This window comes from Brachyistius frenatus, unplaced genomic scaffold (genome assembly GCF_029030835.1).
Source record: "Brachyistius frenatus isolate BFR_SWC_R1_liver_20210118 unplaced genomic scaffold, ASM2903083v1 Contig_50, whole genome shotgun sequence".
NCBI lineage: Eukaryota > Metazoa > Chordata > Actinopteri > Embiotocidae > Brachyistius > Brachyistius frenatus.
Window position 1 is genome coordinate 1,238,715 of NW_027210649.1, and position 25,228 is coordinate 1,263,942.

Genomic DNA, 25,228 nt, shown 5'->3' on the forward strand with positions numbered 1-25,228 from the left:
ATTTGTATGGTAAAATGCAGCGAACTAGAATCACTCTCTGCTCCCTTATTAAGCAATTAAAATAAACATCTAATAATTCCAAAATGTTTTCATCACAAAACATCAAGACATGCTTTGATTTAAAAAAAATTAAAGGCCTCAATATTCCCAGATTTATGGCTCAGAAGCAGTTTCTTAATGATGAGCAGTTCTTCTGAAAATCATGAAAAAAGAAGACCTCAGCTTTGAACAAACTATCAGTAGGACATTGCAGATATTCCTGCGCTGATCGTGCAGAACAAAGTCAGTATGGACTCCTCTGACCTCTTGTGGAGCATCGGTGAAACTTTCCTCCATCACAGGAAGCCTGTTGATCCTGTTCTTCCTCTTCTCTCCGACAGTCTGACGAAAACACAACTCTTCCGCTTCAAGGGTACAAACTTCAATCAGTTACGAAGTCATTTTACAGAATTGTACGGTCTCATAATTTCCTACAAGTAGAGTGTGACTCAGAGGAAATGCATCACTGCAATCAGTTGGCAATATCAACACAGTCATGGTTTTTTTGACGTATTTGAACAGTCAACCACTTAATCATCTTTGAAACAGTGGCTGTTAATAAATGTGACATACAAATGATACAAAAAAAAAAGAACATTTTGTAATTGTTTTCATAATTTGAATAAATACATTTTTAAAAAAAGGATCAATCACATGGAAAAACCTTCAAATCCACAAAGAAATAACTGAAGGTTATGAAATGGTCTGATTAAGAAAAAAAAAAATCCCATGTTTAATAGCATATAAATGTTGCGGAGGGTTGAAATGGACAGACGTGACAGGAAACCCCCGAACACCTCACAGCTGGGGGAGTTTTGCCTCCAGTGTGGTCAAATGTTCCGGAGAGGCGACAATTAGGAAAAAACGTCTACAAGAAGTTATTTCTGCTGAAGAAGGAAATACCAGCTTCAGATGCCGGGAGTGTAGTAACCGTTTCCACCGCAGATCATTACATCGGTTGATGTTGTTTTGTTGAATAAATGAATGTAAACACTAATTTTCCTGGTTGTGGTCAAATGTACAGACTTTACCTGGTGGTACACTGTTTCAAAGAGGATCAAATGTTTGACTCATTTCTGCAGGGAGGAAACTCATTTATTTGTGGTGAGATTCTTTAAAATACATCAGAGAGGACCAAATAAAGATGCTTGAACCATTTCATCTTTAATGCCACCCATTCAGAGCAGAATGTGATTTGTTGACCACTGACGACACTTCAATGTCAAAACAACTGCTATAATAAACTATTAAGACCTGTTATCAAACTCACAGAACAAATACAGCATTTGAAAAGTAAAAATAGCAACAACAAAAAAAAAAAAGACAATGAAAATTTCTTCATCAATGTTCACATTAAAAAAAAAAAAAAAAAAAAAAAAAAACTAAACTAAAAGTGAACTATCCGTCAGACAAATATCATCGATTATCAGACCTCCGTTTGCTACCGGTCTAATAATGGGAATCCATCACATTTTGCGTTATCCACGCGTGTTGTGGAAAGAAATAAAGTCGATTTTTTTTTTTAAATTTTGATTTTAAGTTTATAGACTCTTTGACAACATCCTATAAATTGGTGCTCTTAATCACATTGTCTTTGGCCTGCCGGAGTCCATAGAGCCATTTGATCACTCTCGCATTTCTCTCAATGACAGAAACACCGTAAGGAACACGATTTGCAGCTTGGCCAGAATCCTCCTCTTCGTCATTATCTCCTTCTCTGCCCGAGCCCGCACACTCCGACCCCGGAGCGCTGACGCTGCGAAAACGAGCGAGAGACACAATGTCAGAGCTGGACCCTTTGAGGTCCTGCAGGTCGGCCGGGTCCAAACCGCACAGGTTGAAGAAGCGCTCCAGCTCTGTCCCGGCTCGGGAGTACCGGTCGCTCATGTCCGACTTAGACCGGGTCAGAGAGGGGCGTTTCCGGGAGCTGGAGGAAGACAGACGGGTGATCGCCGGGGAGGCGGGAGGAAAAACAGGGAAGGTGGCGGGAGGCGGAGTCGGAGGCGGAGGCGTAGGCGGCGCAGGAGCTGCAGCTGGAGAGGAGGAAGAGTTTTCAGGTTTTGATGGAGCGACGACCGGCTTCAGAGGAGACGAAGCCGGCGCCGTTCGAGGGTGGAAGAGACGCAGGTGTGAGGCAGCCGGGTGGAGCTGAAACTGAGGATGTAGCGATACGGGCTGAAGGGGCTGCCGGATGTACTGAGGCGGTCTGCAGGCCGTCCTCACGGGGCTGGCCTGAGGCATGACGTCCACTCTGCGAACCGTCCCCGCAGTCGGACACCAAGGAGACCCGGGACTTTCTCCCCTGGCAGGTCCGGACGCTTTTAATCGCACCTTAGCAGGACTGGACCAGTCGGGACGTGGAGGCGGACACGGCCTCTCCTTCTTCTGTTGAGTCCCAGCAGGAGTCTGGACGGGAGAGTTGCGTGAAGCGGCAGCTTTACCGTCCTCTGAAACTACAGCTGCGCTCGACTGAGGTCCGTCACTCACGCCGCTGATTAGGTTGCTGAGGTGCTCCAAGTCGAGCTGGACGGCCTCCTGCTTCTTCTTCGTCTGGGTCGGGGTCTTCCTGGTGGGCCGCAGAGCGGTGCCGGGGTTCAGCAGTGGCTTCCTCACTTCGGGAGGCCTGACCGGCTGCTGCTTGGACAGAGCCACCGGGCTCTTGACGTATTTAGCCTTGTCTGCTTCCAGCCTCTCCACAGCGCTCTGCTTCGGTCTGCCCGCCGCTGTCGGGCCCTGTCGGAAGAAGTCTGGCCCCACCGGCGCTTTGGGTCGCAGGCGTGGAGGAAAGGCAGCGATGGCAGTCCTCGTTTGGTGCCTCACTGGTTGCTGAAGTGTCTCGACGGGCATTTTGTAAACCAGTAGACGTGCCTGTCCTTGTCCACTTCCCATTTACAGTTTTTTGGAATAAAAAGTTCCGTCGGCGTTATCCTTTGTTTGTGCCCCTGGATGTCTGCTTCATGATCATCTCCATGCCATTTGTAAGGAGATGTAATCTCAGCATCTCAGTTGAACTCTAGCTCCTTGACATTTTGGACTTCCTGTGGGAAACGGACACATCAGTCAGCAGAGTAGAAAACAAAAGACAGCTCAATAAAGAACTCAATGAACACTCAATAAAAACATTTACCTTAAAAGACAAGCCGGCATGGCTTTTTTCAGACACTTCAGCGCTCCGAAAACTCAACAAAGACTCAACAACCATAAAACCCTCCTGTATATTTAAGGCTGCAGCCAATCGCCCTGCGGGAGCGTCCTCCAGCGCGAGAGTTCATTGGCTGCCGGCGGAGTCGGATTTGAACAATTACTCGCAGTCATCCATCTCTCGGAGGACAAACGCACAATAAAACTGACACTTCATTTTCAGTCAGTAGAAGGGCTGTGAAAAGAGTGGTAGAAGTGTGTGTGTGTGTGTGTGTGTGTGTGGTGATGGAGACAGCTGTCAACAAGCTATTGTCTGGAGGCGATACAGAGCAGATCACACACACACACACACACACACACACACACACACACACACACACACACACACACACACACACACACACCAACAGCTGCTATGGGAACAATGACTCTTCATCTTTAAATAAAGCAGCCCGTTGCCAGGGTTTGTAATGTCTGCTTCTTCCTCATCTATACAAAACTCTGACATCAAATGAAGCCAAATAAAACATAGTTATGAGCCTCTAAATGTTGAAGGTCAGGCACTCTTTGTGTGTGTGTGTGTGTGTATATATATATATATATATATGAGTGTGAGAAACAGGCCGTCTGAGCAGTCTGCATCTGCCAGTCAAATTCTCGACATATTTGCCATTCCGGTCTGAGCCAGGCCAAACTCCTGCTGACAGCGTTTAAACCTTTAGTGGCCTCTTTCTTTACCTTCATAGAAGTCTCCAAGATCTCCCCCAAATTTTTTTTTTAAAACGATCTCTCCCTTCTTCTTCTTCTTCTTCTTCTTCTTCTTTCTGCCGGCGAGGAGAAGCGGCAGCACCACAGTATGTCACTGGAAGAGAAGGAAGCAAAGGGCCTGGTGGGTTTACAGACCAAAAGAGGAATGTCAGACCAACAAAAATAGAGGCACGAATTTAATGTTTTGAGTCAAGTGCTGGCATGTTGTGCTGCGGAGAGTCAATGGCAAACACGGAGTAAAAGCAGGAAATCAAATACAAGTGGCACGCACGCACGCACGCACGGGCAGGGGCAGGTAAACAAAGGGAAAAGCACCCGCATGAGGCCTGCGCACCAGTCTTTGACCTGACGAGCTCCAAGTCTGCCTGTATGAAGCTGGAGGTGAGCTGAGGCAGCTTTTCTCATTGGTTTTTTTTTTCCTCCTCCAGGAGACTCACCTTGACAGCTCCTGCTCTGCTCCTCAGCCTTTTCCTGGGTTTCTTGAACACACGGACCCTGTCGTCCCGTTGATGGTAATGTGTGTGGGACTGTGTTTGAAGCCACTTAACAGCACGAGTCGAACCTGTTTGACAACTCACGCCGCTGCTCCTGGCCCCGCCCCCTCCGCTCGCTGATTGGTCCAGTCGGTGTTCCACAAGGAAACACATTTGCGGACCTCTTTTGGTCACGTGGCTCTGCCATTGTTTTAAGCTGGCAGATAGACGTTAAGCACTTTTATTTCCTGTCCAGTGCTGAAGGACTTACTGAGATCCTTTACTTAAGGAAACCTACTAATACCTCACCCCATTCAAAGTGAAAGTCAGGCGGTGACATAATCAGAAAAGTACTACATGGGGTTTCTTACTATAAAGGAGTATAATGATTATTTTTTAAAATAATTAATCTCATTATTTTTTTTTAAATAATAAGAAATACCTGTCAGTTGCCCACATTAGCCCACAAAATGTGTTTTATCCAACCAGTAGTCCCAAAATCAAAGTCATTAAAAAAAAAAAATTAAACGTATTTGAATAATTAGAAGCAAATCCTCACATTTGCAATTATCAAAAGTGACTAATTGCTCATTTTTTTTTTTTGGCAGAGAGCCGTATTCCTCTCCAGTTTCTGCTATTTAACGCATGTTGAGTTTGTGGTACGTGTGGGGGAAAAAAAGAAGCACACACTTAGACAAACAAGTTTGACAAATTTACCCATTTACAGTATAACATACATTCAAAGAAACAGAAGGGTCATTATAATCTCTTTCTTATACCCCAAATAAAAAAGACAGAACAGTGACCTTCACCAGGTATAAAAAACAAAACAAAAAAAACAGATGACCTTTAAGTCGTGTGATTACAGACTTGAAAGAATGTCTGCGGATTTTGCAGTATTTTGTTTGGACTATACAACAAAGCTGAAGTCATCACACACCATCCCCTCCTCCCCCCCACCCCATACTATTTGGCCTTTTAGTGTCCATAACTGTAACATTATTACAGCCACATATAGATTGCACATGAGAGCACAGAGAAATAGTTGCAGTAGAGTCAGAAGTAACAAATATATATATATATATATATATTTTTTTTTTTACAAACCGTGACGACAGGATGTGCTGGGGTCAGTTTGACGAAGACATTTTACACTGGTCCGGAGTTTTCTGTCGGTTTAATGCAGTTTTCACAAAGATCAAGAGCTCAGAAGTTATAACCCAGCTGCTGACCCAAATATACACGTTTCCATGGTAACGACCAATAACACCTGCTTGGCCGAGTGGGGCCAAATGGGAAAACGTGGCTTATAATTTGCGGTCAACGTGCGAGAAGAGATGGGAAAAAGGTTTTTCAGAAGTGCAATGACATGTTGGGTATTTACAGACGTGGGGGAGCTTTCTGTGTTCATCCGATCTTCGTCGTCTTTTCTCGGTAAAATGTCTTCGTGTTGATTCGATTTTTTTTTTTTTTGTTTCCCAGAAGGGAAACCTTTTCTGCGGGGAAGGGAGCGTTTTGAGATGGTTTCTTGGTCAGCCATGTTTAATGGTTTGAAAAAAAAAAGAAAGAAAAAGTCTTAATGTGAACAAAACATCCTCCTGTGATATCTTTGTAAAATGAAAGGATAAAGTCTCTGAATTAGGTACATTTTAAACCGTAGTTAAAGCCCGTCTCGGTGAAACTGGCCCCAGGTCATTCGTGCCTGCTGAAAGGTTTGCATATGTAAATAATGGTAATGTTTAAAAAAAAACAAAAAACAGTAACATTTCACTGCAGGGTCACAACAGTTCAAACTAACTGCAACTCAGGCCTTCATAAGAAAATAAACAACCTCAGCACATCACTTTCTACACTGCAGCACCTCAGAGTCGAACAACGAGCGTCAACAATATAAACAGGAGGCAGTGACTCCTCGGAGGTTTATTTTGCTTCCCTTTGCGAAGCAGCGTGTCAGAAGCAATGGCTGCGGTTCACCTTCGGAGTGTGTTGGAGCTAACATCACCATCGTAAACGCCGATAAACACCAGAGTACAGACGGTCATTAGTTCTTCTCGTGCACCATAATTTAACAAAATAACATGTTGTGTTCTTGTGTAGGTTGGCGTTAGGAGATAGCACAGTTTTTATCTTTGTCCTTTGCTCCCAGACTGTGAGCTCTTCTCCGCCTGAAGCTGCCTCTCAGTCCCCAGTCTCTCTGCGCCTCCCTCCCATCCTCCCCCTCCCCGTCTTTGCCCTCGTCGGGTGGCTGCTTCCGAAGTTGCGGGGGCAGAGGAATGGGCTGTCCCAGGAAGAAGCCCTCCTCCTCCGAGTCTGAGGACGAGGAGCAAGTAGAGCAGGAGTCCTCGTGCTTGCGCCGGCCCTGCTGGAGTTTCAGCGAGGAGACGTTGGAGCAGCCGTCTTGGTCCTTCTCGCCTCGCCAGTCCAGGGTGTCCAGGTGGGGCCGGTCGGGCCGCGAGCGTAGGGAGCGCCTCTCTGAGCCCGGGTGGAGAGAAGGGTCGGAGGGGATGTGGCAGCGACCCCACCCTCTCCTTAGGTTGCGCTGATGGTACGAGGACCCGTCTGAGTGGAAAAAGAAGTTGTGAGAAAAACAGCACAAACTTGAGTTAATAATCAACATCCCTTCAGACTTTTCCTCACCCAGTAGATCCATCTGCGGCGGGATGCCCTTCTGTAGATGCAACCTGCTTCCGAAGCCTCCCTCCGCCTCATCTTCCTCCTGCTGGTTGTCCTCGCCCTCTTGCAGCCCCTCCTCATTCTCATTCTCATCTTCTTCCTCATCAACAGAGTAGCTGCTGCTGATTGGCTCTCTGAAGCTGACTCTGGCTGTGGCGCTGCGAGTCAGCGGGGGTGGAGAGTCAGAGGGTCTGTCCTCTGGCTGGGGGATGAGCGGAGGGGGGGAATCCTGGGGCATCAGGTCACGTGACTTCACGGGCAGAGGAGGTGGGAGGACGGAGGGGTTGTTTAGGGGGAGAGGGGGCGAGTCGGGTGAAATGAGCTGTGAGTTTGTCTGAGGAGGAAACGCTGAGGACAGAAAACCAAAGGACACAATGTAGGCAAGAGGCAGTGAGATGGAAACATCAGAATTAAATATTACTGGCACTAGTTGTTTTTTTTCTATTAGGTAGTTAAAATGTGTTGAGGATCAGTGACTTCTGATACCTTGCATAACTTGATTTGTCTTTTCCACCCAGTTCCTACAGTCTTTATCAGATGAGGTTCCTCTTGAATTAAGACCCGTTAGTCCAGTACTTCCATTCAGCTCTCCCTGAAACTGACCACCACTGACTGGAGCTTTGACACCACAGTCCTCCGGCAGTAAACTGTAATGCGGAAGGTCGCTGGGCCAAGACGGACCGAGGCCGTTGCCTAGATGAATGTGAGGCAGAGGTGAGTAGGAGCCTCTCGGATGAGGATGCCCGCTCGGTGTAGGAACTCCATTTTGAACTGGAGCGGTGCAGTGGACGCCTGAGAGAAGCAGAGAGTTGGAATAAAGAAAAAAAATATAAGTATAGAGTCTCTGCAAGATGTCTGAACTCACTGGGACCTGCCCAATATTGTAACAACAATGCCTCCTATTCACCTCTGCTTTCCACTGCGGTACGAATGCAGTCCTTTGCAGGCATTATCTTGGGGTTGGTGCCCTCTAGTGGCAGCAGTGGAGAACTGCACTGTAGCTGGTGGTGTTTCTCTGCTGTCCCGCACCGCCTGCTGTGGTGCGGCGGTCTGCTCTGCAGCGCCGAGTCGCAGGAGTCAGAGTTATTGGGGTCGTCGCCCAGCGAGCAGGGCCTGGAGCAGAAGATGAGCCCCGCACGAGGGAGGAAGGGACGCCCCAGCAGAGGGAGGTGACAGCGGGCGCAGCAGAAACACGACTCGGCGGCGTGCCAGTGCTGACCCTCGTACGTCATCTGGCCCTGGTCGATGCCTGAGAGGAAATATATTTGTGATTATACACATTGATGTCGGCTGGAGATCTGTCTAACTGTGTGAATGCATTATTACACATATTGTACACACATCAGTCATATTTAACATCATTACTGTACTGTACATTAATTGAACCGTCTGTGCAGGAGTATAACATGTCATACTGACGGGTTACTGGAATGTCCTTGTTTATTTGCTTTTTATACCTCTATTGTGAGAAATATAACATAGTCCTGACATTAAAGTTGTTTTCAGTCATGGAATACGCTGACTCGTCACAGTTAACGATGCGAAAGTCTTCAGGTCGTCACATAGTAATAATGATCAATTTTACAAATCTGTGCAAACAAGATCATAATTAAGTTCCCTACTGATAGGGGTCTCTTTGTGATGGCAATGTTTTTAAAGTCTGTGGGCATGTTCAAGCTTTTGCCGCTGTGGCCTTAACATTGTCAGGATACAGTTCAAACTTGTCAGGTTTTAATACAGGGTTTCTGCAGGGTTCACCAAATTAAATTCAAGACTTTTCATAACCCGACATAGAATGCATTTCAATCTCACTCATAATTTAAAGGTGTGAAGTGTCTCCCAACAGCCTGTAATCTGATTCAAAAACATTTCATAACTAAGATTACAGCAGTGAGAGGGCAACAGAAAAAACAACAAAATCTACATTTTACCATTTAAATTTCAGGCTTTTCGACACCTTCTGAGGTATTTTTGAAAACTGAATTCAATGCTTCCCTCATTTAGCATTTATAAATGTCCAATAAATAGATTATAACACTATAATGTAGATAGAAGCAGATATACGTGTTTGTTTACGTAGTTGTCTGCTATTTTAACTCTTCCTTCGGGGGCAAATAAGTGAAAGCCACTTCAATCCATCCATTTATTGTCTGCTGACTGCTAATCAAAGCTGAATAGGTGTTCCCAGTGAATCGGTATGTTCCTTCGGTACCTATGTGTTCTCCGCAGGTGTCACAGTACTCCGTGTACATGGACTCGTAGCAGGAGCAGCAGAACGGTCGACTCTCTCTCATGATGTAACGCTGGCCGCCGAGCGCAGCCTCGCACTCGAAACAGCAGAAGTGCTTCATGTGCCAGTATCTTCCTTCTGCCTCTGTACATTCATCTGCTAGAATAATCTAGGATTGAGAGTGAAAGAGAAAGAGGCAGAGAGGTCGTTTCACGCGGGTACAGAAGTAAACCAATCACGGCCGTAAAAATACGGCAGCATACTAAGAATTTGGGTTAAAAAAAACAAAAAAACGGAGAAAAGTGATGCCACCGGCGCCCTCCTGTTACAGGCTTAGCAATCCTCTGGGTCTAAAGAACTCTTGTGGGTCAGTCGTGGCAGATCCATTAGACAACTTCTGTCAACTAATCCCTTAAATCACAGTGAGAGGCCATTCAAAACAAGATGAGACTCCCAGAAATATCTACAAATAGTGTGCAGTGGTCAGTGGAAATGTTGAAGTATATTGATGATTAAAGGATCTTTCCATACAGGTTATCATCATCTCTTGTATAAAAAAAAATAAAAAAAAAAAAAGTCTGGCAAGAGTCCCTGCATTCTTTTCTTATGATATTTCATAAAAAGCTTTCAGCTTTCTGTCAGCGGGCTGTTGACTTTGAAAGGACATTTTAACTTTAACTGTTGTTGATGAGAGTTTACAAAAGTAAACAGCTTGGGGATCTTGGCGAGACGGTCACCTCATCGCAGGCCTGGCAGCGGGGCTTCAGTCTCTCAGCGTGGTGCCGGCCGCAGTATATCTGCCCGTCCTGGTAGAAGTAGATGAGATCGACCAGCAGCTCGCTGCAGGAGGCACACTGGAAACACTGAGGGTGCCAGCAGCTGCCGTGTCCTGCCCGGTTGGCAAACACTGCGATATCTCCGCCGCAGATCTGTCTGCCACACTGGAAAAATAGATGCGGTTGTGTGGGTGGGGTAGTTTTGCACCGGGAAGGAAGTGAGATGGTATGTCCTTTAACAAACGATGAACGCTCCAGGTCGTACAGCAATGTGCTCATGCAGCCTTGTAATCATTAAATCTTAGAGTGCTGTGGCCCCTGAGCGATGCCTGTACCTACTTGCACATTAACTTTCTCTAGTCTGCGTGACTCCAATATATTTTAATGGGATTTCACATACATGCAGTGATGTCTTAAACAGAGAAACTGCTGTTTGGAGCTTTATATTGGTCCCATAAGGGAATCTACATGTTATTCTAAAGGTAAAATGAGAATATTTCCATACCTGCTGGCAGATGGCTCCGGTCATAGTTACTGGAAAAAGTCTGACGACGCCTCTTCCCAAGTTTTCTCTTTTTCTCTGTTGGCTGAACAGACGCAGCTCCTTCTTCTCCTCCTCGTCCAGAGTGTTACAGTACTGCGGCTGCAAGAAACAGACACATTCTTGTCGCCAAACATCGAACTGGACCTGAGCAGAGGATGTAGTTGGCATCAGGGCTGCAACTGAGGGTTATTTTAATTACCAATTGATCTGCCAAATATTTTCTTGATACTAAAATGTCAGCACAAGGTCACATCTTCAAATATCTTGTTTTGATTTTGATAAAATTGCAATCTATTGTATATCTGATTGTACCGTTCACATTTCTGTTCATTCTCTTCATAATTTCTATCTATTTTACAATCAGCTCAATGGTCTATATTTTTTGTGACCTCAGAACTGAACAGCTGAACTTCTGGCATTTTTGTTTGAAAAAAAAGACGTTGATTATTTTTATGTGGATCTACTTATTGTTTGATCCTCTACTTGTTTCAGGTCCAGCTGGCATGTCACCACTCTATTAGGGTCTGACGCATCCACAGTCAGACTGACCTCACTGTCGTGGGCTGGAAGCTGGTGCAGCAGCTGTTTGATTCGGTACCTCTCTCCCGGACTGTTCACATAAGGCACCCTGTCTTCCGGCAAGCAGCTAAAATACTGATATACCTGCATGAAGAAAAGAGTTCGTCCACATGAAGGCATGAATGAGAAAATACAGACAACTTTTTTTTAATATATTTTTTTTTAAATGTAAAACAGAGCAATTTACTCAGCTACTGACATAAATCAAAAACTGAACAAGCAAATTGTTATTAAATTGTTCGAGGATATGCGTGAACATGTGAAAGTGAAGATGAGCATCGTGTGCGCCTGCGTAGCATTAATTTATGCCTCGACTCTGTGTCTGTTCTGCACGCTGCTCGTTACCTGTTCGGGCTTGAGCCCAGGTGGGACCCATGAGTACTCCTCAGAGGCGCAGCCCGAGTCGTCGTCGGAGATGGAGTGTCTCTGGAAATCTGAAACCAGCTTGGTCATCATCTTCTCCAGCTGCCCCGGCACCGAGCGCACGGCATGCTCCTCTCGCACACACTTGCAGTGCACACAGATCTTCCTGTGGAGACAAGAGGCAGCTTTTAGCTTCATCCCCGGGGACTCAATAACTGATTTACGACACTGAACGAATGTCAAACATTTAAGTAAATGTCTGTGTGGGTTCTCCTGGTGCTTCAGGTGGTAAGGTGCAAAATGAAACGTTTTAAACGGGCTCAAAACTTAAGATGTGTCGGCCTGCCTTTTTCTGACGAGGCAGCATAAAATAAATATATGAAAAGTTGAAATTTGTTTGCAAAAAAAGGTTCACTTCCCTTTACACCACTTTCATCCCGGCACTCCCACTGCCTTGTAAGCACATTATTTATGAACGCACTTTGTGTTGGAGACATTATGTTACAAACCAGCCCACACACATTCTTCAAGTTGACTCAACTAGACTCCCTGCAGTCAAAAATTACTAATGCAACAGTTGTCGCAACACGATGAGACGCACCACATAAACATAATCTCCAGATCACTTTAAACCAAACTCAGATCAGTGCATGCTTTAACATCTCACAGGATCTGCATCAGGACGAGCACATCCCGGCTATTTTTTCTACCAAACGAGGGGGGAAACGAGGTCGCTGACATAAGCCAGGCTGTCAATCCAGGGCAGTTAACAGAGGGAGGTGAAGATGGGAGCAATAATCTCCCTCGGCCTTGTATTACAACCCTTCTTGTCCTCAGATTCCTCGCCACAGTCAATCTGCCGGTGGGTGTGCCTGTGTGTGGGACCGGTGCAGTCAGAATAAAGCGCCCCGGGGTTGGCGGTGAGGTGCGGGCGGCACCCCGGTTGGACTGCATGCGACACAGTGGCCATATGCAGCACGCACTGCATGTGTACATCTCTGTTGTGATTGCATAACAGCATGCCAGCTGGCACTTGGGGCTCAAGTTCACAAGGCACAAAGCTGCTTTATTCCAGCACCCAACCCCCCACGCAACCAAAAAGCTCGCACAGCAAAACACACACAACCGCTCGTAAACCGCATGAGAACTCCTCTTCTGAGCAATTGCCTCGTTTGTTTGTTACGGCAGGAAATAACTGCGAGTGAGTGTGGACGTGCTGCTCTCTCTTCACCCGACACGAGTTAATTATTGAGGAGTTGACAAAACACACAGACCAGGTATGGGATTCAGGTGCCTTTTCTCAGGCCCACAACAGAATATACTGCTAATATATGCAGCTGTCTTGTACTGGCACCTCATATGGCCACAGTTGCCAAGCAGGTAATACAAATATAAATAACAGTAAACACAGCATCAGCTTAGTTTAAGCCATGTTGGCATGAACTGGTCCCAGCTGTATTTGTGTGTGTGTGTGTGTGTGTGTGTGTGTGTGTGTGTGTGTGTGTGTGTGTGTGTGTGTGTGTGTGTGTGTGTGTGTGTGTGTGTGTGTGTGTGTGTGTGTGTGTGTGTGTGTGTGTGTGTGTATGTGTGGAGGAGGGGGAACCACGACGCGCATGCCGATGTCAGTGGGTAGGAGGACGTAGCCAGAGATCTGGCATGATGGGACAGATGGCAGATGAACTGCGTCTCACCCCACCACCACCACCACCAGCCTCCACCACCAGCCTCCACCACCACCACCACTAGCCTCCACTACCAGCCTCCACCTCCACCACCACCAGCCTCCACATGACGAAAGCATTTGCAAGGGCTTTAATCACCAGCAGGTGCCAACCCTCGCATGCGGCCTCCAGTTACTGGAAGTGCCAGTTTGGAGGAATTCGGGGCATGAAAGTATTCAGGAAAGTCCCAAATCCTGTCTGTCTTTGTGCAGATTTAATGCTATCAGGGAGAAATTTGACCAAAGCCAAAACATTGTAATATACCTCTTTTACAGTCTTACAGTCACAACATGTACAAAAGACAAAATGCAAATCGGGAAATGCAAGCAGCAACTCCAGTATTGTGCACTCAGTGCTGTACGGTTATGTATAGACCCTGAGGAGGTTTTTCTGGAACATCTTATTTCTCTTTTGCAAGTGGTTGTTAAATCATGACTTCACTTAAATTAAAAGCGCTGCACTTTTTAAAGGGAACTGCAATTTACAAAGCCCTGTTTAGTTGAGCCTTTTCCTGATGTAACAGGATATGGACCACATTTGGTTCTAAATGTTGGAAAATCCATTAAAATCTACTTTGATTTTCTTGGTGGAAATTTGCAGAGCAAGAATTATTTTGCTAAGCTAAACAACATGTAAATGTGGAGTTGTAATGGTAGTTTTCACTCATAAGTTTGTCACTGTAAGACAATGAATCCACACGCAGCCGTGTGTGTTATGACCAGGAGACATGGCAGATGCTACTCTGCCTCGAAATTTGCTTTCCTGGACCAAAACATTGTTACAGAGACTGCTGCTACATCTGCTGCTATTTTTTTTTAACAAAAAAATAATCAAATGAACTCCAGATAATGAAACAGGCTGACTGAGGACATACAGTTAAGAACAGTGTTTTCTCATTGGAGGATTAAATGGAAAAGTAAATATTGACACCATATGGCTCTGAAATAAACTCACTTCATATTCAACAGCCAAAAACACATTATTTTTTGCTGAATATGACATCAAGACATTAAGGCTTGTTCCATCCCCTCGCCTCCATCCCAGATTGACCAAAATTGAATCAAAGTTTAATAACCAAGAAATAAATTAGCCTGCACTTTCCTGCCAAATCTTTAAATATAATATAATCTCTGTGAGTTTACCACATTTTATAAAGATATTAGATCACAACTTCCTGTCCATAACAGTCACACGGCTCATCTTTTATGTCCAAAACAACATAAAGTCCAGCTATGAAAGACAAGAACAATCTTCTTAACACACACAAAAAAATAAACCTTCACTCTTCCCACATCTCCCGACTTAATGACTGTTTGAGCTTCTCGTCCCTCTAATCCTGTCAGTCAGTAAAATATGCTTTCTTCATTACCTGCTGTAATCATGACAAATTAGTCCGAGTTGACCTGTTGATGCCGTCCCATCCAGACTCGTGTTCCTCTGAAGCGGTTGAGGTTCCTAACAGCCTATCTGCCAGTCAGAGCAAGTTATTGTATGGCAGCTCCTTTCCATGTGATAATTTCTCCGTCTGAGCAGCTCTTTTCAATGTCCCGCGCGAGCCCCGACTCCCACCCTCCTCCGTCCTGATAGTGGGCTCAAACAAAAGCTTTAACCACGCTGGATACAAGCCCGTGGGAGTTTTTAGATTTACTTAAAAAGAGGACGCACACAGCGGACGTTTCTACACATTTCAAATCGAGCATCGCAATTTACTCACGCAGCCTTTCGAAAGATGTGAAACGTCAGGAGTCCAAGTGACAAATCACAAAGAGTAAACTCGCTGCGTCTTTCCTCCTCTGACCACACTGCTGCCACTGATTCATCACAGATGGTAGATTGTGGCTTTGATGCAGTTATTAATCACAGAAATAAGTGGATCAGATTTTGAGCCCGTGAGCAATTCTCTGCTGGGCAGTATTTGTCATAGTACACGATCAAGATGGCTTTGTACGACAACAAAGCGTCTCTGGTGAAATTTCAAAACAGACTTTCAGTCATTGTTGAAGTTATGAAAAATCTCTGAATACATTCCAGCTCATCCAGCTGAATATCAGTAAAGACACATCGATATTTCTGTTCATTCACTGTCCTTCATACCCCCCAAAAAATGTTTACGACTAACAGTTAGACAATGAAAGCATCGCCAGCGCTGCTTAGCTGCGAAAGCTGCAATGTTTAACAAATAGTGAATCGATGCATTAGTCAGTTTACAAGAAATTAATCTGGAACTGTTTTTGAAGGAATTATAGATTTTTGAGACAAACATCTTTTTAAAATCCACATTTTCTGAATTAATTTTTTTTTTTCATTATAGCAAAGTATCTTTTGGTCCGATAAAGCATGTAATTTGAATACGTCACCATAACTTCTTTAACCGTTTACTTTCATAGTTTACTCACAAAACGATAAATCAGGAAGAAAAATCGTCAGACTAATCAAAACGAAACAGCTCCAACTTTTCAAGCAGCCATTTTACAATTCTGTCTTTCTGCACATTATAGATCATTATATCAAAAGGGATGGGGCGTCTAGTCTAGCAGCTGCATATAACCCTCTGCTGCTGGTGTGATAATCCATAACTGAGGCTAACAGTGAACCCTCCTTAGATCTGGCTCTAAGAAACAGATGGGCCTCGTCCCATACCTCTCTGCCACTAATTAGTGAGTGAGTAATTGCCGCATGATCACCCAGACTAATAGCGATGGCGACTTTGAACACTTGTGAAGCGTGGTGGGGACCCGTGGGTCACAAGTAACTCAATTCGCTTGCTGCTGGGCAGCGGAAGCACCATCTGCCCCCCACCTCACTTTAAGCTCTGTCTGAAAAAGCTCAAGATGAAGATGGATCACTTCCCTCTCAGTGATCACCAGCAGCTGAGCCTGTGGTCACTTGGATGATCTTCACCATCAGCGAAGGTGTGATTCTAAATTGGTTATTAAGAAAGATGCAATTAGCAGCAGACTCTGGGGTCTTAAAGATGTGACCCCTATAAATCTCAATCATTCAATCACCTTCATGTTCCTCACTCTTCTGCATCAGATAAGAGACTCGAAACGTCTGAACGAGACATCTGCCCTTGTCTCCTCGACCAAAGTCATTTCTGATCTGTCCATCAGCCACAATCAGAAAAACTTAAAACAATAAACTTCAGCTTCATGTTAATGCTACACAGATTAAACATACTGTAAACAGATCAATGTGTACAGCGGGCCTGAGGTAGAGCGCAGCACATGTTTTAGATTACATCCCAACTTCTAAGCTTTTGTGTTGACCTGAATAGAGAGAAGAGAGCTAGAAAAAAAAAAACCCTGAAAGATACAATTACAGCCTTTTTGATTGTATGAAGTACACATTCCTGTGCCTTTTGTTTTATTCTCTCCATCACCAAACCACGGTTGGCTTCAGCCACGCAGCACCCATCTGGGACTGTGAATGCAGCATTCATCACCAAGAATAAATCTTTCTTTATTCATTTACTTGTGTGACAAACCTGGAGACTGTGCTGTACTCTTCAAACCTCTGGAAGCACTAAACACAATGTGGTTGGAAGAAAAAAAAAAAAAAAAAAAAACTCATAATATGAATCACATTGTTTCTTTCAAAGTCACTCTTAGCTTCTTCTGCACTAAAGAATCTAAACAATAAGGGGTAATCTTCATTTTGGCACAATATACAGTAAAACTTGATGAAACACAAAAGTCAAATCTAAAAAGGGAAAGCCGCATTGAAAAGCAGAAAGGAGGGGAGGGGGGGAGATACAGAGGAGGGTATGAAGTGGTTGAGAAGGTTACTATCACAGCAGTAAGGCCTAATCTTATTAGTGTGATTGACAGGATTAGACTAACCAAGAGACCCAACCAGCTGGATATACAGCAAAGGACAGAAAAGAAAGAAAAAGGGGGCTCAAAGAAAAGCGCACAAAAACTTAACAGACGAGAAGAAAATGTTGTTCAAGCCCGACAGTGTTTAACAACTCCTGAATAAAAGGGCGCAAGAAGTATGTGGCAGGAATTACAACAACTGAAAGTCATTTTGCTGCAGAGACTCTTGGTTTCAAAAACAATATGGACGTCCTACAAAAAAAACACCCGTCCTCCCACTGAGTGAAGCCAAGAACCTGTTGTGCTTATAAAAACATTTTCAAGTGATTTGCACACAAAAAAAAAAAAAAAAAGATTTGTCATCTTAAAATCTTCCAAGAAACATCATATGACTCTTTTTTTTTTTTGCCAGTGAGAAATAATAAACACTTAATTTCACATCTCTGCAGCTCTGACATACACCACATGTTGCAGGATGACTATTGTTAATCCTGCTGCTCTGTATTGCTCCTGTTTGCCAGTGAAGATAATGTCAACTAAATGCAGCAGCTTCAGTTGTAGATGTCGGGGTTTAATGGTACTCATTAGTCTACAGCGCTGCTTTAGGACCACAGTGGGGCTGATCTGCTCTGTGAATGTCATGTGGTGCCCTGACTGACTGGGTCACGTTTGTTGTCTTCTAATGCATAGCTGCGCTAAGCGTGCACACGGATCGCAGCTAAGCTGATTCGGTGAGCAATGTTGCTGCCCTTCTGAAGACACGTAAGCACGGATAAACACACCAACACACACACACACACACACACACACACACACACACACACACACACACACACACACACACACACACACACACACACACACACACACACACACACACACACACACACACACACACACGCGCGTAGGGACGAAATCAGCCTGATAAAAGAGACGAAATCAAGACGACGTATTTGTATTAAATGATGCTGATGATTGGCTGTTCGCCACAAAAAGATGCAACATCTTGGGCTCCTCTTTGTCTGCTGTCAGGGTGTCAGCTAGTAACATGCATGATATAAAAAACAAACCAAAAAAAAATAAAAAGCCAAAGTTTTTAAGTGAGTCAACGAGTGTGATTCTAAACGTTGTTTTAGCAAATGCGGCAGTTTCTTCTTTTCTTTTTTTCTATAAGATAACAGAAATGTTGATGTTAAGCCTCTCGCTTCTGAGTTATTAGCAGAGTTTGTACGAGATGTACGCGGCAGCACGAGACACTGCGACCCAACAAACATTTCCTGCAAAGTCCACCGGCAGCGCCAGCAATGTTTAGGAGCCGTGCAGGTCATACCTCCAGCCGTGGACACGGAAGCCGGGGCACTGGTCTCCACAGCGCATGCAGGGCTGGCCTCTGTCCGGGTCCTCTTCCTCCTGCTGGAAACACAACACAAAGTCACCGCGGCTCACGCGCATCATTTTTCAGACTAAATTATAGCGACAGCGCATACGGTGTTCGCCAGACACGGTTGGAGAGACGTCAACAGCAGGTCGCGTGAGCAGCGTTTCCATGGTTTCAGGCTTTGGTTCAGACGTTTGCGGTGGCGCGCGAACTGCGTACAGATTAATAAAACGGCGTCACGCCCGGAGTCCGTTTACGAATATCTCGACATTATACCAACGTCCTTTTACCATTTTGCCGTAAAGCTGAGCCGGCAGAGCAAGAGACACCAAACGCGTGCGAAACGTCCTGCGTTGGTAAGTTTTATTTGACGCAGCTTGTGAACGACAGAATATAAATTGTGTTTTCACGCTTTTACATAACGACGTTTTTTTTTTTTTTGTACAGCTTCTGCTGAGTGAGTATGTTCACTAACGAATGAGGCCTACTTCTTACGCTAATGTAACGTCCAGGATTTGAGGTAATCAGCACCAAACTAACCATGTGTGCAGAAGAGGAGATCGGCCACACAGCGATACTCAACAGTGAGCTTCAGGAATGCTATATTGTGCGTTTTGAAGCGATAAAGGGAATAAAATCCCCCAAAATGCCTTTTTTTTGTCAAAAATGCTGAGCGGTGCATCAGACCTCGCCAAAGGCAACTCCACATCGCTGCACTAAACCAACGAGCTCACGTCTCACTTCTGTTCTCGCTGCAGTCTCTTTTTAGAGATGAGAGGAAGGAAGCAGACACAGGATGAGAGCTGCACCCTTTCCCTCGCCGTGAAGTCGCTCCGTCGCTACTTTCTTTGTCTCTGATGCCGTAACTCTACTGTACCTCGATCGTCTACAGTATGTGAGGAACTCCAGTGTTGAAAAAAAAAAAAAAGAAAAGAGTCCTTCCACGCAGTGCTCGCTCTCTCTCTCTCTCTCTCTCTCGTTTTTTTTTTTTTTGTTTTTTTGTACACAACTGTTTTCCGGACCGTGCACCTCATTCGCTTTTGCACATAAAAACAAAGCAAACCCCCAATTTTTAAGATCAAACAGATCAAATCCGACTAAAAACGTACTTTCAAATGCACGAGGAAACCGCACGTGAGGACGCATAACGCCGAGTTTAACGAGCAGAGCAATTAAATGCAGATATGCGATACGGCGAGCTACCTGTGCATACCTGTTCACATGGTTTTCTTTTTCCAAGCACTAACCACAAAACCATCACGTCGAGCCTGTTCTCCCATGCAGACATTTCTATGAATGTTTTAAAGAGCTGCGAGGGTTTTATCAGGGAAACGCTGAGGTTGCTTTTCTCACTGACATCTGAGGGCAGTTACGTGGGTTAAAAGTGCTTTATTATTGATTATCGGACATGTTTTTGGAGGGAGGGTGTTATATAACTGGGAGGATATGTTTGGTTATTCGCACTGATGACTATATTCAGTTTGATAGGAACATGAACTAGTTAGTCCGGAATTAGGATTTACCACATGGCCGTGGACAAATATTTACTTTGTTTCTTACAAAGTCGGGTATGAAATGTGACGAGACGGGTGAAATGAAGCGTGCAGATGATTTCTGGGTGAGTGCGCCTTTCACTTGTTATATCGTTAAGAAAGGAGCTCCCGGGCTGTCACACTGTCACACCGACTGAACCCGCGCATTACAAAATGTCTGTTCATTCAACACTGGCGTACAGCTGCACTCCTACATATTACGATTATTAAGGTTACACAGAATGAAAGTAAGCAGCTGCAGGATTAAAAAAAAAAAAAAAAAAAAAACAACTAAATTGGAAATTGTAGCCGGCCTGAGTTGATTACACTTCCAGGGTGTTACTGCCTTTCCATTCACAGAGTGAAGAAATAAAATGACGCTCTATATGTTCACGCTTCCACAGTCATTTCTCTCCACTCAGACACTATTTGACTTGATTTTCACAGGAAGCATAACTTCGTTAGTACCGTTCATGCGTCAGTGCTCAACATTTAAGAGCAGATCACACAAACAGTTCATCTTGACTGGACAACTTTGGGGGAGAAGGATCAACACTTACTTCTTTACATTATTTATTGATGAACTGAAAACAGATCTAGAAATTATGTTCTCACGTCCTCCCGGATTATATTTTGGTAACGAATTATTTTAATAATCAATTAATCATTTTGAGTGCTAAATATATATATTTTTTCTTTTAAATGCAAAAATTCTCTCATTGCAGCTTCTTCAATGTGAATATTTTCTGGTTGCTTTGGTCCACAATTTTATATACATATATTATAAACTGAATATCTTCAGGATGTGGACAGTTGGTCGGGACAAAACAAGATATCTTAGGGTGCACGTTGGACTTTGGGAAACACTGCTTGACATTTCTCACCATTTTCTGGCAATTTAAAGACCAAATGGCTAATCAATTAACCGAGAACATAATCAACAGATTGCTCAATAATAAAAAATAATCCGTATTTACACACCTACATAACATAATGTAACTGTGGCACATGAAAAGAGGACACTCGCTGAACAGCAGGTAGTAATTACGAGTTCATCATGGGTTCAATTGTGACATAATTTAAGAAGAAGGATTAGAGATCCTGAGAAAAGCTTTAAATTCACTGAAAATTGTGCAAAGGGATAACAGGAGGAATAGTTTGCACAGCATTCAGCGCAGGTTTGACGAGGCCGAACACCTATTTGGGGTAATATAAAAAAATTAAATGACCCGGCGATAGTCTTGTCAGTAAACATAGCCAAACATGTACCAAACAATGGCACCTTGGTTTCAATTTTGTCATAAACATTTTTTTTTTTTTTTTTTTTTTTTAAATCAACCTAGATTATGAGATGGAATCTACAACATCTTGGCTTCTCCCAGCACTTAATTTAAGTATGTAGGATCATTTAATTTACTCCTGAGTGACTGCATTTTGACAAAAAACAATAAAGCACAAGCTTATTACCTTGAACATTAGCCCAGTTAGTTTCCTTATCGCGATGGCAGTGTCCTATGTCAAGGCTACGCGGAGACTTGAGGGTGTTTTCTTTCAGTTTTCCACAAAAGATAACGCGTCAAGTTTGTGTCCTCACAATGAGGTTTTCCTTTTGTGCTGTGAGTGAAGGATGTGATGGGAGGGGTCGGAGGAAGTTTCCTCCAAACAAAGTGCGGGTAAAGTAAATAATACATTCACAACTTCGAGTCAGCTCACATGCTTACACTTAGACCAGCGTCAAGACTTTTCATATCAGCTCCTTTGTTTTCACTAAGTGGGTATAAGGTTTAATCACATGCCGCTGCCTCGGTTTGCTTGAGCTCTTTCTTGCAGCCGAGTAACGGTGTAACCAGGTAATGGACAAACTGAGAGGCGGCCAGCTTTGTTATCTGACATCAGCATGCAGAAGCATTGGCTGAGCTCGGGGTTACTTACAATAATATAAAGGGGCAAGAATCATTAACACATGAATTATGTCATGTGGTGCACACCGAATGCTTTGGTAGAAGAAACACACTCTTCAAGAGCTCATTAGCCACATAGGAGGAATGACAGAGTGCCATTTGTGCCTCTTCTCAAAGCTGTGGTGTTGGATGGATTAAACATTAACAGGACAGGTCATAGGTTGGGGGGCCTTTGCCGTCCTGGCCCTAGCTGCACCTCTCGTCACTGGACAGGATCAAACAGGCGGCCTGAAGGCCAGCCGTCTCCACGCCCCCCTCGGTGGCACAACACCTCTCGTCGCCCTCATGGTTTATACATTTCTGCTTCCTGCTGCCGAGGCCGACTCAAATAATATCTAACGACTGGACGGGTTTGCTGAAATTCGATCGGTAGTGAGTGAAGACTTTACTCACGTATCTTTTAAATGTGTGCACGGCCTGTCAAATCCTGTATACAAATTGAAGCTATAAAGCCGCTGAAATAAAAAGTCTTTAGTGGAAATGTTTTTTTTCCACAGTGCAGTGTGGACAAGGCAGGAAACGTGGGAAAAGGTCCAACCAGCCAGGAATCAAACTGGGAACTCGCTGCTGATGGCATTTGTGCTCATGTGGTGTGCACCCTGACCACTCAGGTCACTCCTGTTGTGGAAATGTTTGTTGAAACTGCACTGTGAGGGAACAAAGGCTATATTGAGAATTTGTAATTTATTGTTGATTACGTCATATTCAAACTGAGGTTTTTATATTTAGTCTATTCACACTGAGGAATACATAAACAATTCGAATGGTTTGTTTATTTCACTTGGCTGCCACAGTCAAAATATTACATTTGATCACTTAAGTGTATTCAGCTGTCAGAAATAGGAAGACATTTAATTGGTTTCTCAAAACTTTATGTAAAAATCACTGGCAATTCCTAATCTCAGACTAATATCAATAAAAAAAAAATCAAAATGTTCCTCCTCTGCCTCCTATTAATCTACAAATATCTTTAATATTGTTTAAAAAACAAAACGTGCACACATTGTACATGCATCTGACAGAAGTCTGTATGATCCTCTTTAAACACCGGTGTTGTAAGATGACTTAAAGCTGTTCTAGTGCCACTGTAATGGGAGTGTTGCATTAAATATTGATGATATTCATTAATACCTGAGTGAAGTTATTATATGTGTTAGATGGGAACCGGTGACCCGAGTCCTAAAATATTGTTAGAGCACTTATACAAATAATATAGGCTATTAAATATTAAAATTGTTATAATCAATCAGCTACACAGAGTTAAGAAAATTGGTAAAAAGTGAATATTAGGGTTTCAAAACAGTTAAATGAATTATTGATTTATCTGGTCTTTAAGACTTAGGAAAATGGTGAAAAATGTCAATCAGTGTTTCCTAAAGTCCAGAGTGCCTTAAATGTTTTGTTTCGTCCCGACCAACAGTCCACAACTGAAGGATATTTAGTTTATTATCATGGAGGACTAAAGGAACCAGAATATATTACCATTTAAGAAACTAGAATCAAAGAATTGTTGTATTTTTTTTCATTAAAAGAAGTCTCAAAACAATAAATCAATTACCAAAATGGTTGTTGATTAATTTTCTAATCAATTAATCATTGCAGCTTTAGTTAATATATTCTGGTTTGCTACTAGACTAGTGCACTTTGTGAGTATTACAATAAGTAGTGTGGTATAAAGTGAGTTGGATCCTTTCCAGGTGAGAGCCAGATGTTTCATGGCCACACATCTGTCAGTCTGTTCATTTTGGTCTGACTGTCTATTGGGGGGGGGAATAAATAAAAAAAATAATAATAATAATTCAGCAATAACAACTATTTAAACCGAACAGGAACTGTTGTTGTGATCACGAAAAGCTGACGGCGATAATAAATATGTTCAGCTACCACATCCCAACCTGCTCAGGTACAAATCCATGACGTAGTCCGACCCCTCCTGACTTGTACCTGAGGCGCCCGACGTGACTCGAGAAACAAAGAATGTCGGATTTAATGGAACACAGTATCGTAAGATAACACAACAACCTTCACGTTAAGGGTGGTTAAATAAATAAATTAAAAATGAGTGGGCCAGTTTTTTTTTTTTAAACTAAACTTAATTTACCGAAACAAAAGCCAGGTGAAGGTGGGACGAAGAAGTTCCGCTTGGGCTGTTTTCTGTGTTGGACTGGAAAACCCTACAAGTTCGTTTGAAGTCGACTATTACAGCGAAACCTTACCAAAAAAAACAACAACAACCCAACAACCTCAAAGTGTGCTTTGTCTTTAAAAAAAACAACAGATGTTATCCAAAGTGATTGACGACTTGTGGAAGTCGCTTGAGGAATAAATGTATGGGACGAAGCGGGCACTTACCGAGCGGTTGGACCGTCGCTTTTTAGAGCCGCGCAGGAACATGATGTCGGCCGGACCGTTAAAAACAGTTTCCAGGTGAACAAACGGAGCCGAGAAATAACGAGGACTAAATACGGAAAGAAACACAGTCTGAGTACAACTACATGCTGTTTTCCTCCGGCTACCCTGCTCTCTTCAGTCAGACTTTTAGCTAACTAAAGACTTTGGCATCTGAAACGGAAAAGCTGGCCTAACTGAAAATATAACTTCCGGCTGGACTTTCAAAATAAAAGTATACCCACGCCTATGTTTGATATTTCCAGGTCACAGAAAAAAGAAAAAAAAAAGCCAAATTAAGATATAGGTTTTTATTAAATAGACATGTTATTATTTTGCTGGCCAAGATATTTACTGCCATACGAGTTTAATTCAAAATGATACTGCTCCCGCTTTTATCTTGAATGTGTAAACCCGGAACTGCCACTGCCTGCGAACTTAACGAAGCTCCAACTTTACGGCTCCGGTCCAGAAGAGACCTCAGCAACAAACTGTCCCAAAGTTTGGCCTGTATTTCACCTAGGCTACAAAATAGGTTGACATGCATACAAAGATTTATGAGTCCTAACTAGACGTTTTTGATTCATGACATGTTCAGTCTATATCCATCTGTACATTCAGATCTTGGTTCTACTCATCCACTGTGGCTTTATCCTCCAAATTATTATTCCTGAATAAATGTTTTTGAAGACTAAATACGCACACTGGTGCGTTTTGGGCGAGTGAGTCACAATGGTAACTAGTTTGATGGCAGCCACACAAGGGATTATCATCCTTCCACAGCAGGTCGGTCGAATGACAAGCGTCCTAAAAGTGGTTATTGCAATTGCAAGGCTGTAGCACC

At 43.6% G+C, this 25,228-nt stretch overlaps 2 protein-coding genes across 6 annotated transcripts; both read right to left on the reverse strand.

Moving 5' to 3' along the window:
- Positions 1 to 1,410: 1,410 nt before the first annotated feature.
- fam110a (family with sequence similarity 110 member A) lies at positions 1,411 to 3,959 on the reverse strand. 2 transcript variants are annotated; one of them, XM_069704275.1, is made up of 2 exons: positions 3,919 to 3,959; positions 1,411 to 3,077 (listed from the first exon to the last, which is right to left on the reverse strand). In XM_069704275.1, exon 2 carries the CDS (start codon positions 2,926 to 2,928, stop codon positions 1,603 to 1,605), a length of 1,326 nt encoding a protein of 441 aa, XP_069560376.1. In that variant the 5' UTR covers positions 2,929 to 3,077; positions 3,919 to 3,959; the 3' UTR covers positions 1,411 to 1,602. The 2 variants fall into 2 exon arrangements, with proteins under 2 accessions (XP_069560376.1, XP_069560377.1); XM_069704276.1 differs by lacking the exon at positions 3,919 to 3,959 and adding an exon at positions 3,167 to 3,412.
- Positions 3,960 to 5,120: 1,161 nt separating this feature from the next.
- Positions 5,121 to 24,541, reverse strand: prickle3 (prickle homolog 3). Of its 4 annotated transcripts, none has more exons than XM_069704277.1 (11): positions 24,349 to 24,541; positions 18,456 to 18,538; positions 11,569 to 11,752; positions 11,194 to 11,307; positions 10,606 to 10,743; positions 10,062 to 10,265; positions 9,307 to 9,493; positions 8,002 to 8,343; positions 7,581 to 7,886; positions 7,059 to 7,442; positions 5,121 to 6,980 (listed from the first exon to the last, which is right to left on the reverse strand). In XM_069704277.1, the coding sequence occupies exons 1-11, from the start codon at positions 24,388 to 24,390 to the stop codon at positions 6,526 to 6,528; spliced, it is 2,439 nt and encodes an 812-aa protein (XP_069560378.1). In that variant the 5' UTR covers positions 24,391 to 24,541; the 3' UTR covers positions 5,121 to 6,525. The 4 variants fall into 4 exon arrangements, with proteins under 4 accessions (XP_069560378.1, XP_069560380.1, XP_069560381.1 ...); XM_069704279.1 differs by lacking the exon at positions 24,349 to 24,541 and adding an exon at positions 24,098 to 24,114; XM_069704280.1 differs by lacking the exons at positions 18,456 to 18,538; positions 24,349 to 24,541 and adding an exon at positions 15,022 to 15,139.
- Positions 24,542 to 25,228: the final 687 nt, after the last annotated feature.